The 13,190-nt window shown below is 42.5% G+C and overlaps 1 protein-coding gene across 1 annotated transcript in view; it reads left to right on the top strand.

Annotated features, from left to right (window-relative positions):
- Window positions 1-4,752: 4,752 nt before the first annotated feature.
- The window catches only part of LOC130252422 (bifunctional heparan sulfate N-deacetylase/N-sulfotransferase 3), a 50,536-nt gene continuing 42,098 nt past the window's right edge, over window positions 4,753-13,190 (top strand). Inside the window, exons 1-2 of the mRNA XM_056489953.1 lie at window positions 4,753-4,896; window positions 11,245-12,371. Of these exons, the coding sequence (XP_056345928.1) occupies window positions 11,391-12,371 (981 nt within the window). The 5' untranslated portion in view covers window positions 4,753-4,896; window positions 11,245-11,390. The remainder of the gene's footprint in view (window positions 4,897-11,244; window positions 12,372-13,190) is intronic.

Here is a 13,190-nt window from a genome sequence, read left to right on the forward strand (position 1 = left end):
TATGTTCCAGAATACAGGCTTTCATTAAAAAATGATGACTTGTGAGGAGATGTTCATATTCATGTGAACAGAGTGCAGGTGCTCATCTTCTCTGGTGCCTACAGACAGCCTGAAACAATCAGTGTGACAAACAAACCACCACAGCTGAAACTGCTGATAGCAACTTCAACATCAGTGCTGAGGATTTATTCCTGTTCTTGTTGGTTTGATCTCCCAGCACTATAGAAACCCTGGGGTCACTGATCAATAGATGCTCTTAAGCCATCAAGGCCAGTCCAGCACTGTGATGAACAATGTCTGATGGTCACTCAAGCTCCGTCTCAGAGTTAACCACGCTTTTTGCCCTCCCTGCTCACAGAACAGGTCTGCTTCACTCTGGTAATTTAAGAACTTCTAATTTCCATCCTAACTTTCTGCACCAGTTTTACCAATCATTATTACATGAAATATCTCCTTTTTTTTAATACTTGTGAGCTACCACTGCATACTGATGTCTCCCCCTCGAGTGCTGCAGCTATATCACCTCTCAACCTTCTCGACTGTTGTGGGTTGGGTGTGTGAATTCACCTGGTCATGGGAACAGCTCTTCTCCCACACCTTTTCCACTTGGAATCACTTTCCTCAAACTTTAACCAGCCTTCCAAGTGAGGGTGTACCTCAGCCACATGAAATAGCATCAACACTTCCATATATCCACTTCTTCTCTTCCTCTCTGAGCACTGCTTGCAGTATTTTTCAGACACATCACTTTGGCAGCTGACAGACACTCCCTTACTTGGAGTGGTCCCCACGTCCTTCCTCAGCTCAGTGATTCCCAGCTGATGGGCTCTGTTTGGAGCAGACAATCATGTCATTGATCCTGCAGCCTTACCTTGCATGCTGAGTAACCTGCCACTGCTGTGCAAACTCCTCCGGGTATTGCTCTTTGTTTGCTGCCACAGGGAAGCGGGGCTGTGCTTTGGGTGCTGTGTGTCCAGGAGCACAGAAGGCAGGAGGAAGGTTTTATCTAGAATAAAGAGAAGGGTGCGAGGAAGTTGAAGGCAGTGCTAAAGCATGCGGCTTTTCTCCAAAAAATAATCAGCTAAATTACCCATTTTCTCCAGAGTTACTTCTGCTAAGGGAAAGGAAAGATGAAACTGATGGTTTTTCCAGCTGGCTGTGAATGACATTCTGCTTTGGGGAAGTGTTTGGATTATTGCTCAGCTGAAGGGCTGGGTATAGCAGTTTAATGTTTTCCCTCTTTGCAAATTACAAGACTGTTTTGGAACTTTTCTTTTGTTATTGGCGTGGAAAGTGAATTGATTTTAGGGTAATAATACAAATTCTTCTTAGCCCTATTTTATTATATATTCTAAAATTAATCTTTAACAGAAGTTTTAATTATGCATTAATTTCTTTAAAAGGCCAAAGATGCTTCAGATTGCTGATCGTGCTTATAGAGACTTGGCTTCTTTTTAATTTTCTTCCATCCCCATTATCCCTTTCCTGTAACCAATTTCAATATTGCTAAGGAGCTTTCACTCAAATTGACATACATTCAAAACAACTCACTAAAATTAATACATTCTGAACCAATGCTGCATTTGTGTGTGTGTGTGTATTTATTAACTTGGAACCTCTGAACCTGATCTAATGGGGAAGGAAGAGCCTTTTCTCTCTTTTCATAAGAAAATTTCCTGCTAAATTGCAACAGAAAATGCTCAGTCCTGCTCATTAGTGGATCTGTCTTACATTTCACGTGGCGTGACTTAAGCAGTAAAGGGTGGGTTTGCAGCTTACAATGGACACACCTAATGAATTCCTGAGCTTCTCAAATTCCAGAGCTGCCTATTTGATCACTGTACAATGACAATAGTCTCGACAGCCTGATTAACATGGAACAAAACATATTTATAGCAATAGTTTATTCTAAGCCTGGAGGTAAAACTGCTTTTCTGCTGTCAAGCAGTCAGCACCCAGAGCCTGTAATTAGCAACTTCTTTCCACTGGTTTAAAGATGTTACTGCAATGTATGCAGATAGTGAGATTTTTAGGCTAAGGTATTGAAAATTAAATAGAAAATTCTGAAAAAGTGTGGCTGGCTTCCTTTATTGTTTGCTACAGAATAGTCACTACACACTTCACAAGAGAAGGGTATTGTAATAACAATATTGGAAAAATGTAGTTCGTTTATAAACTTAAACATTATTGGGGTTTTTTTTCTTCTCTGAGATAGCCTCTGATTACATTTTTGACCACAAGCATTTCCTAAATTTTAGGCCACATTTTTCTCCTCATTATATACATTAAACTTGTAAAGAAAACTTTTCCTAGTTTAACAAGTTTCTGATTAATCCAAAGAGCATTATAAATCTACAGTAAGTTTGCCTTTTGACTAGCAGCATTTGTAATAGCTTTAAAAAAGTAATCATGAAATGACTAATAGCAGGCAATTGCCTTGATGCTCCTATCTCAATTGAATGGCTTCCTGCAAGAAAATGCCAACAAAAATAAAACATAAAAATGAGTGTTTGGTTAAAAGACGTCTCTAAACTTTGAAATGGCAGGAGTGGATAAAGTATTTATTTATTAATGGAAGTGTTGCTATTACAAGTAACACTGCAAACAATGGCCTTTTTGATGTGCAGTATAATCAGTCTGTCCATTTATGAGCAGTTTGTGCTGGGACTTGTAGTAATGATCACCATACAAAAATAACCAAAAATTGCACAGGTTTCAGCAGGACCAAGAGCTCATTTGCAGATGTAGAACCATGCAATGGTTAGAACTGTTTCTTGCAGTAATTGCCTGAAAGTGGTCAGACTCTGAGACAAGGTGGGATTCAGTTCATTTGAGGAAGAGAGATTGCTGGTGATGCAGAAGGACAGTACAGGTCAAAGTCTTGAGTTGGAAGAAGAACGTGAATGGGAGAGGGAGCATTCATGTGTAGAGGCCAGCAGTAAGAAAGGCAGAAAGTTGAGTCCTTAGTTCATGGTGGGGACTAGCAGTTGTCTAGGTGTGTCTCTGTTTTGCCTGCAGTTCAGTAGGTTTTCCACCTCCCTGATTTCTTGTCTGGATTTACTACTCATTTGCCTATTTTTCCGTGAAGTGCTGTGTGCCAGGCAGAAATCTTGGCCAGAAGCGCAGTCAGCGGTGTCTTCAGATGTACTGCTCAAAGAATGGCTAAGACATCACTCCCAGTTCACGCTGCACTGACAGCTCAAGAGCAAAAAACCTGAAAAGTAGCACCAAGAAAGATGAAAGCTGTTAATATTCCTGCCAGGAGTGCTGGGTGCTGCAGCTGCTGACGTGCAGTGCTGCAGCCCTCAGCTGTGAGTGTCTAGCACATCTCTGGAGCAGCCAAGAGCTTCCGAGGACGAGCGCTCTCCGACACGTTCCTGTCCAGGTTGGCAGCGAGAGCCTGGAAACAGCTGCTCAGAGGGAAGGGAGGAGGCAATCCGTGAGTTTGAACTCACAGCTGAGAATTGCAGTCACTTGTGGCTGACTTCCCCTGGTGTAGGGAAAATCCATCATGATAGGGAGTACCCAAAACAGGAATGTATCGGGATATTCATCCACTGCAGAAGCTTAATCTGGGAGAAAATCCCTTTCCGTAGAATACTGAGAGGGCAACAGAATTTCAGATGGACTCTATTCCTCACACATAGTAAGCCCTTGTGACAAGTTCTCTTTTCTACTCTTTAAGTCGAGCTCATGGACCTTCCACTGTTTTGTAGCTTAAAAGACAGTAAAATTTGGGGTATTTAGTGTGTCATGAGAATAAAAGGGAGAAAAAGAGGAGAAAGTAAATACCAGTGTTCCTGAATTAAGAGCTGTAAATTCTCCTGATGTGTGCAAAAGCAACATTCGGGTGATTGTAGCTTTTCTCCCTTAAGTGTTTGCATTAAGTTTGTCACAAAAAGGAAGGTTTGGACAGACAGGCATCGGTGATGGAGTTAATCCATGTATTGAACTGTCAGCCATTAGGTAAGCTAACAATCATTGGGCAATTGTGAGGTAAATTAGCTAGATCAAGAGGGCACTTGTAAAATTTATTAATTTTATTTCCCATTTGTGAAAGCTAATGCAGTTCAGACAGGGAATCGTAACTCCCTCACCTGCAGTAATGGAGCAGCTCCATCTCCAGAGCGAGGGATGCAGGGTATCGGTGAAACACACACTGGGACTAAATGTGTTTAACACAGGGTTAGAAAATCCAATAAAGAAAAGCAGCGAGGCTGCAAACACATTAACTGGCATTCTCTCAAGATGTTAACCCTACGTTGTCCTGACAAAATGCAGGTGACCTCACGGAATTTCTACCCTTGTGCGCTGCTGCCTTTAGACCGGCTCGGAGCTCGGCCATCCCTGGAGCTGCACCCACAGCGAGGGATTTGGCGGGAGGCTGTGAGTTAAACTTCCCTCAGCGCGTCTGCAGCACGGGCTGCCTCAGTCGGTTTCGGAGGAGCGGAAAAAAAATATTAAATCATACTTTATTTAAGAGGGGGATTGAGAATGCCACAAGTGAGGGAGCGCGGCCCTCGTGTGGGAGGGGGCGCCGCAGGTGCCGTGAGGGGCGGGCGCGCGGGCCGCTGAGGGCGGGAGCGGCCTGAGGGCGCGGGGCCGGGGCCGCCCCCGGCCCGCCGAGCCTCGGAGGAGGGCGGGCGGTGTGGGAGGCGGCGCGGCGGAGCCCCCGCCCGCCCCTCGCCGGCGAGCGCGGCTCCTCCTCCGGGAGGGCGCGGCGAGGCTGCCGGGCGGTGCTGCACCCCCGGCGGCAGCCCCGCCGCACCTCCGCGCCCGGGGCGGCTCCGCGCCCGGCGGGTGCCGGCGGCTCTCCCGGAGGAGCCGCTGCGGAGGGCGGGACGGCAGCGGGATCCGAGGCGCCGGCGGGGACATGTCGGCGGAGCGCGCCCGCAGGTAACGAGCGGGGCGGGCGGGGCCCGGCGCGGCGGGGCCGCACAACTCGGCGCTGCCGCCCCGCGCCCCCGGCAAAGTTGTGCCCGAGCCGCCCGCGGGTCCCGCTGCGCTGGGGCACCGCCCGGGCGGCGGCGCGGCGGGACGGGGCGGCCGCCCCGCACTGAGCATCCCGCTGCGGGATGCGTCTGCGGGGCTGTTCCCCGCTGTTTCTTGGGCTTTGGGTTTGTTTTCCTTGTTTCCCGGCGCACTCAGCATCTGCCTGGCGCGGTCCCCGCACCAGCCCTTCAGTGCCTGGGCTTTTCCCTTTCGCTCTGCTCGCGGAGCTGTTCGGCGCGACGCTGTTGCCCTCTAGTGTTTGCGGGGATTGGTTGTGGCTCTGTCGGGGAGCAAAACAGTCAGCCTAGTGCGGTAATTATTCAAACTTCAGGTGGTTATTGCTGCTTGGATTCCCCGAATCCCTTCAGGAACTGATGTGTGTTGCTGCTCGGTTCAGCTGTCGTGTGCAACCCTCGGGAAGTGGCAGAAAACTTTTCTATTATTCAATTCGCTGCCTAATGTGCTGAATAATTGCTTCAGGTTTCGGTGTGGTGGGGTTTTCTTTTCCTAATAAAATGGTAAGTGGAAGAAACAGGGTTTCTCTCACTGTCAGCGTCCCCAGTCGTATCTCGGAATGAATGATGCTGAACTCTGCCTTAGTAACTCTCTACACTTGGCAATTGTGGGGAAAGGAGAGGGGAAGTAATGGCATGGGCATGGACCAGACAGTGTGCTCGACATTTATCTCAGAGACCTTGAGCAAATCATTTACTCTTTAGATAGTGCTGTCTCTGCAATTGCTGAGAAATAACAGGGTTTATCTCAGAAAAACTGTGTGACATCAAGAGCTTAAAGATCTTTCTGTAGAAAGTATTGTGTGAAGGTAGAGAGTAATTTGAAGACTAAAGCAACTTCTGTGTTCTGTTGAAGTCTTTAAAGCCTTCTTTTAAGCTATTTTTAAATATTGTATATTTTATCTTTATAAATATTTTTTTCTTGACAAACTTTAATGCATAAATCCCTATCCTGTAAGGGTTTCTAGTACTGCATTAGGCAGTGCAGCATGCAGCTAAGGATATCACAGATAGAGTAGAAACTGGGGTCTGCTTACCTCAAGGACTTAAAAGAATTTCTGTCCACAAGAATTGATAGGCTGCCTAAACTGTTCTCTTTTTTTTTTTAACAGCCATGAAAGAATGTAAGCTCTTTAATAATCACACATTCCAGGGTTTGCTATGTGTTACTAAAGGAACCCAAAGATTCCCTTGGCAGCTTATGTCTCATATCACCATTTTTACAAGTTGAAAATTACTTTTTAATATGCAGTTTTAAGGTCTCGTTCTCAGCCTGGATTTACTCATTTGAGCTGTTGCTGCTTAATTTTTGTGAGTAAAATAATGTAAGTAGAGTTGCTCAGTGTTTGGAGGCTACTTTGGTATTTTTGTAACTGATCTAAAAATCTGAGCCCTGCTGTTCACTCCAGGTTTGGTTGTGTTCAGCTGTACTTTGCTGCTTCCTACCATGTCATTTTTATATCCAAAGATTTCCCTTTTTAGAATGACTTCAAAATGACTTCAGAATGCTTCCTTTGAAGTCATGTTTCATAGTGACTGGCCAGAGCAGACCTTTGTGTTTGAAGCAGTTAAGCAGCATTCTGATCAGTGGAGATTTAAATGTCTATGTTAATATGCTAAACAATATGCTCTGTTTTTCTGCTCTTCATTTAAAACTCATCTTTCATGTAATATAACACAGCATGTCACCAGCACTGTGGTGCTGTCCAGGTTGGTAAAGAACAGAATGAGAATATAGTGATGAGGACTGTTAAAAGAAAGTTATTAAAAATATGTCCCCAGACAAACGTAATATACCTGAATAATAGTGATGACTACTCAGTCCAGAACTAGCTCTGTTTTAGTAATTTTTGATGAAAACAATTTTTGTTACCCTTTAAGAATGTTTTTTGCCTATAAGTATGACCTATTGTTTCTAATCAAGGATCACTGTAAACAGTTGCCCTAGCACAGGCCTGAGGTAAGACTAAACCTGAGTTTTCTGACTCAGCTTTGATAAATTTGATTTGAGAACAATTTCTCTCTTATTTATAGATGTTTTAGTTGAGCCCATTGCTTTAATCTTGATACTAACACAGCAGAAGAAAGTTTCTTGTCATTTTTAAAATTGTGTTGATACTTATGGTTCAACTGTAATAGACATTTTTTAATGTTTTTTAAAATTCTGTGCCGTTTTATGTGTTTAGTTTCTTATTTGGCCTTTTGTTTTTACTGGATTGAGAACCCCTGTGAAGGGTTTAGTAGACTGCATTTCCAGCCAGTGCTGTCTCCTGGAAGAGTTTCCATGAGGGTTATCAGGGTGAAATGATTTACAGAAGCCTAGAATTTGGTCGTTTATGCTTATCAATGAAACAGCAAACTAAAGAAAGCTGCAAGTGGTAGGAGCTCGCTTATGGTGTGCCTCAGGTCTTTGGGGCTCCTCACGCTCTTGGTTCTGTCATACTGCTACTTTGTTAGTAAATTTAAAAAAAAAAAACAAAACTGAAACAGAACAAGCAGAACAAATGATAAACCCTGCAAACCAATCCAAATTGAAGATTTCTATTCAAATGCATCTATTTGATGCTGGTTGCCTGCAGATGCCTGTAATTGTGACTGCCCAGCAGTGCCGTTCAGAATGGTAAATCTTCTGCTTAGTAAGGTGGTATTTCTTTCCTGTACCAGCAAGATTCTCACATGAACTAGTTCTGGGCTGCAGAAACCAGTTCTGCAGGAGATGACAAGAACATTGAGCTTTGCTTCTGTGTTCATAACAAAATGCAAAACTTGCTTCCATGACTCAGCTTTCTCTCAGCAACATTTTCTCCATAGTGAGTCTGTAAGTTAAAAACCAAATTCTGAATATTCAAAGATGCTAATTTTCACCTTAAGGGAGCATTTTGATACCTCCTACTTTGAGCAGCAGAAGTAAAAGGTTCTGGTCTGAATTTCAACACAGTGGCATGAAAATGTAAAGTAGGAGATCAAAGGCAGATTGTAGGAGATCAAATGCAGGTTCTTCTAAAGCAATAAAGTTCTAGATTAAAAAAAAAACAAACAAGCAAATTTTATTGCTTCAAACCATGGAAAGATGCCATACAAATTATTTTATTGGTAAAATTTATGGCAACATCAGCTTTACAGAACTTGGGATTCCATGTAATACCTGACACCTGTTTTCAAGTGCTTTGAGGCACAGGTGGGACCATATTCCTCTGTCACTGAACTCCACATGCCTGTAGAAATCAAAAAGAGCTGAAACTGCTTATTTTATCTGTAGGTCTTTTTCCTGTTTTTTCCACTGAAACAATACTTAGAAGCTTGAACTCTTGTGAAGACTTTCTAGACTCCTTAGTTTTTTTCCTTTTAGCCTTTTTCTTATACCTGGGTATTTTTATTGATTTTGAAGCTATTATGACTTCTTGTTTCTTTGGTAAAGTATTGTATTATGTTGTCATGAAAGTAAAACTCCTCAAGTACTGCCCTCTTCTGAAATGCCACTTCTCACAGCTTACTCACTGTAGGTACGTTGAGAATTGCACTTTTTGTCTGGTTTTGCTGTAGGAAGGGATAGCAAGCAAGGACCATCTTCCCTGAAGCCACATCTAGAGATGAGATAAAGTCACTGTCACAATCTCCTCAGGTCCCACAGTGTGTGGTGCATCCCAAGGATGTCACTGTCAAGGGGGAGCATTGTGAGTTGCTTTAGCATGCTGCTGTAATACAGCACTAGAATATCCAGCAAGTCCTATTGCTCAGGGGAAAATGCTGCTGCCCCTTCCCTGTACCTTGTGAAGGCTTTGAGACTGTTGATATTGTAAAATGCATGTACTCTTTGAATTTTTTAGTTTCTTCTTTCTGTATTCTTTTGAACTCCTGCCATGCAAACCAATCCTTAAGCAAGTGAAAATTACATAAGCCTCAAGCTGATACAAGAGAGCATGCATTTAAAACTTGTGCCTTGCACTGTTCCATCCCCCTTCCTGACTGTGTTCATCCAGGAGTGTGCCAAGTCTGGCTGTGTCCTGCTTCCTCAGAGAATTCCTCATTCTTCTCGGTGGAACCTCGCATCTGGCTTGGCAGTTCCAGCCGCTCCTCCTTACAGCTGTACTCTGCAGCCCCAGGGGGTACCTGCAATTAGGAGCTGAGGATACAATGACAGGGCTTTTCTTGAGGAAAACTGGGCTGGCTCCAGATTTTTCTCTCTATGAAATGGTATTAGGAACTGTGTCCTTGCTGCATATGTTTCTTGGGTTGCAAGCCTTGTGTAATACCCAGTTGAAAGAGCTCTGTCTCTTCAGCCCTTCCTTGCTATGATCTTAGGTCAGTGTCAGTTCTTATTTTTTCAGTATCTGGACCAGCCAGGTATGTCATTATCAAAGAGAGGTAGGTGTGCATACAGCTTTTCTACAGAACGCAGTCAGTGTTAATTTTAGGCACAAAATTATGTGTTTCTTGGCATGCAGGCAGCTGAATTGGAAATGCAAAATGAAGAGAGCCCTTCGTGTGTGTAATGAAAAATTGTGTGTCTGGAAACCTCTCTGTGATGTTAACTCAGTCAGGTGGAACTTCTTTGTCACCTGACTTGTTACCACATTAAATATCACTGTTATGCCATCCAGACTGATACTCTTGAAGCTAGTGTGGCAAAGATTGGACGTTTCAATGCTTAAGAATGCTGAGTTCTTCTTAAGGTACTTTCATGATGTTTTTTGGTCTCTATGCATTCTTCAGGTTTTTTTCAGATAGCAGGTGGGTAGCTGGGGTTGTGTTACTTTAGTCTAGCACTGATTATTGAGCCTGGGTGAAAGGCTTAAAAAAAATCCCAAACTTTTGAGCAGGACTTTGTGCAGCTGCAGGTAATGTTCAAGGCTGGGTTTGAGTTATCCCAGAAGAGAAGGGGGTTGATGAAGAGGTATCTGAGAACAGAAGGTGAGGAGAGTGAAATCTATCCAGACAGCAGGAATGTTGCTATGAATCCTGAGTACAAATGAGACCGCTCACACACGCTTGCTCTTCGTGCTGAATTTTTCAGTTTTGATGCATAGAATGCCTTGGAGTTTCTTTTTCCCCTCATCTGAGTTTCTCTTTAATTTTTACTTTATGCTTATCATGGTACTAGGAAGCTCTGTCTTCAGGATTTAATCAAATTTGTGGGTATTTCATAGGTACTGTTAAGTACATCATATTTTTTAGCTTTTTTGAAAATCTGGAGGGAAAGACCAATTTGCTTACAGTGTAGTATTTAAAAAAAAACCAACCAGGAATGGAAGGATTAAGCTCTCAGTTGGGAAATAACCATGTTAATGCCACACCTTATCCTAATCCCATTTCCAAATGGACCTGGGTGCAAACTACACTGAAGTTAAAGTGGCGTGGTCTAGATCTTCACACACTTAATATTTCAATATCTGCTTTGAGCCTTTGTTTATGACTTATGATCATTATTTTATGCTTGTCACACCATCCACTTGTTTTACTAGGCAGTTCTGACAGCAGTTGTACTGCTGGCTTGAAAAATTAATCTTTCCTTAAGTACAAGATAGAGCATAAGTATATCCTTAGGTTATCTGCCTGTTAGGTTTAACTTCTGATTTATTGCTTTCTCTTCTCAAATTTAAGAGCTTGATTATTCTATGGGTTTTTTTTTAATGCAGAGAAATGAAAAGTGCTTCTAACAGTTTGCAAAACTCCACAGTCCAGAAAAATGCTATGTTTTCCTCTAATGCTGCAGGAAGGAGGTTTTGCTTTAAAAATATTTCTATAATAGATACAACATAGAGTGTATCAGTATATGTTTGTACAACAGTTAAGAAGTGCATGTTTTTGATTCTTTAAAAAACCAATACAAGATAGAATTTGTTTAATCATGTTCCCTCAGCTTTGTAGGGGAAGAAGGAAGAAGGTTAGAAGTTTTCTTCAATATTTTGGTTTTTAGCAGTTGTCTGCTTGGAGTTAGCTTTTATCTTTAGGTAACAAGAATTTCTAAACCACAACACATTCTTTGCTTTTATGTCTTGCTTTTCAGTGCCCCTGCCTACTTTATTTGATCCTCTGAGTTGAGGAACCTGTGAGATTTAGAGACCTTCAAATGCACATGGCAAGTAGTGTGAGCAGGAAAAAATATGTTACTGCAAAATTTTGAGCTGTTGTTCTCCAGACCTCTGTCTGGCAGTGATTTCTTTGCTCCCCATTAGTTTAAGTGGATGTTACTTCACAAGCTGATGCCTCAATTAAATCTGATTTTCTTTTTTTCTAGACTATACCTTCGGTAAAGCTCTGTGGAAGATAGATGTGTGTGCTGCAATGGTGACATAAATATTTCAGAGGACTGGAACAAATTGTTGAGAATCTGTATTTGATTTTCATGCTGCTGTTGAGAGCTATCTAAGGCAAGTAAACACCATGAGTTTTATCCTGAAACTTCACAGACATTTTCAAAGAACAGTGATTTTGCTGGCCACTTTTTGTATGGTGAGCATAGTTATTTCTGCATACTACTTGTATAATGGCTACAAACAGGAAAATGAACTTCCTGAAACCTCTTCAGAAGTGGAATGTGGTGATCCTCAACTGTTGCCATACAAGCTGATGGAGATGAAGACCACGAAGCCTGTTGATTCCCTGAGGACAGACCTTGTAGTGCTGGTGTTTGTGGAAAGCCAGTACTCAGCGTTAGGCCAAGACATAATAACCATTCTGGAATCTAGCAGGTTTCAGTTTCACATTGAGATTGCATCTGGGAAAGGTGACCTCCCAGTGCTTATAGACAAAAACAAAGGCAAATATGCTCTCATAGTGTATGAAAATATTCTAAAGTACGTGAATATGGACTCTTGGAACAGAGGCCTTCTAGATAAGTACTGTGTAGAATATGGTGTAGGTGTGATCGGATTTCTCAAAGGCAATGAGAACAGCTTGCAGAGCTTTCAGTTGAAGGGTTTTCCTTTCCATGTCCACAGCAATCTGGGTATTAAGGACTGTTGCATTAACCCTCATTCCCCACTCCTCCATGTGACTAAACCTTCTAAGCTTGAGAAAGGGCCCTTGCTTGGAAATGACTGGGCTGTTTTCCAGATTAATCACACAGCTTATCAACCAGTGATACTTGCAAAAGTAAAGACACCAGAGAACCTTTCTCCAGCTGCTGCTATAAGTGCTCTCTATGCCACGGTAATTCATGACTTGGGGCTCCACGATGGGATTCAACGAGTCCTTTTCGGCAATAACTTGAATTTTTGGCTGCACAAGCTGATTTTCATAGATGCCATCTCTTTCCTCTCTGGAAAGAAGCTCACACTGTCCTTGGATAGGTACATTCTGGTTGACATAGATGATATCTTCGTTGGCAAGGACGGGACAAGGATGAACACCAACGATGTACAGGTAAAGTATGTGCACAAACTCAGCAAAGTGATTTTTTTAATCTGAAAGTGAATAGTTGTTCCTAGTTGAAACTTCAGGGCTCCACCCAGGAGCTGTTCATATTTAATCCACAAGTTGAGAGTCTTACAAGCAGGAGGTAAATGTGGTGAGGAACAGTAAATGTCAGCATAAACCTTGAAGAGTGGCTTGGGTTATTGGCTATTTGAAATAGGTTTGGATATCAGGAGTTGCTTGCAGCATTTCACTGCTCTCCTCTCTATTTTATGGCACTTGCTTGCAAGGAAGTTTCTGTTAATATTGGTCTTAAAAGCTCATTTTGTCACTAAATGACTTGACAATTTTCATTTTAATGTTTAGAGTGTACATTCCTGAAAGTCCTTTTCCACTCTGTGCTGTTCAAGTGAGGGGATAGTTGTTGGTCTGTAGCACTAACGTCCTAACGTTATTTCTTCCTGTAAGTATTTCTTCTGTGCTTTTTGGGAGGAGTGTTGTCCCAAACCAGGTAGTAGGAGGTCACCTTTCTCAACTTGGTCTAGAAGCTAATAATCTTTAACATACTGATTGTTGCCCTGTTTGTGCTAAAAATAAGGGAGAATGTTTTAAGAAACTTTATTAGTGGAATGAGGAGCTGCAGGAAGGAAAGACAAGGACAGCACTGCATGCTGTGGGTTATTTTTGTTTCATTTTTAACCTAGTTTTTTATTTTTTTCAATGTTAATATATGAGTATGCATGGAGAGTCTCCTAAATGCAAACTCAGATGGCAGGAAAAAAGTCAGGTCTGACCAACATCACTGGCAGAAGTTGTGTTGTTCTGCAG

The sequence above is a fragment of the Oenanthe melanoleuca genome, chromosome 4, assembly GCF_029582105.1.
Source record: "Oenanthe melanoleuca isolate GR-GAL-2019-014 chromosome 4, OMel1.0, whole genome shotgun sequence".
NCBI classification, from domain to species: domain Eukaryota; kingdom Metazoa; phylum Chordata; class Aves; order Passeriformes; family Muscicapidae; genus Oenanthe; species Oenanthe melanoleuca.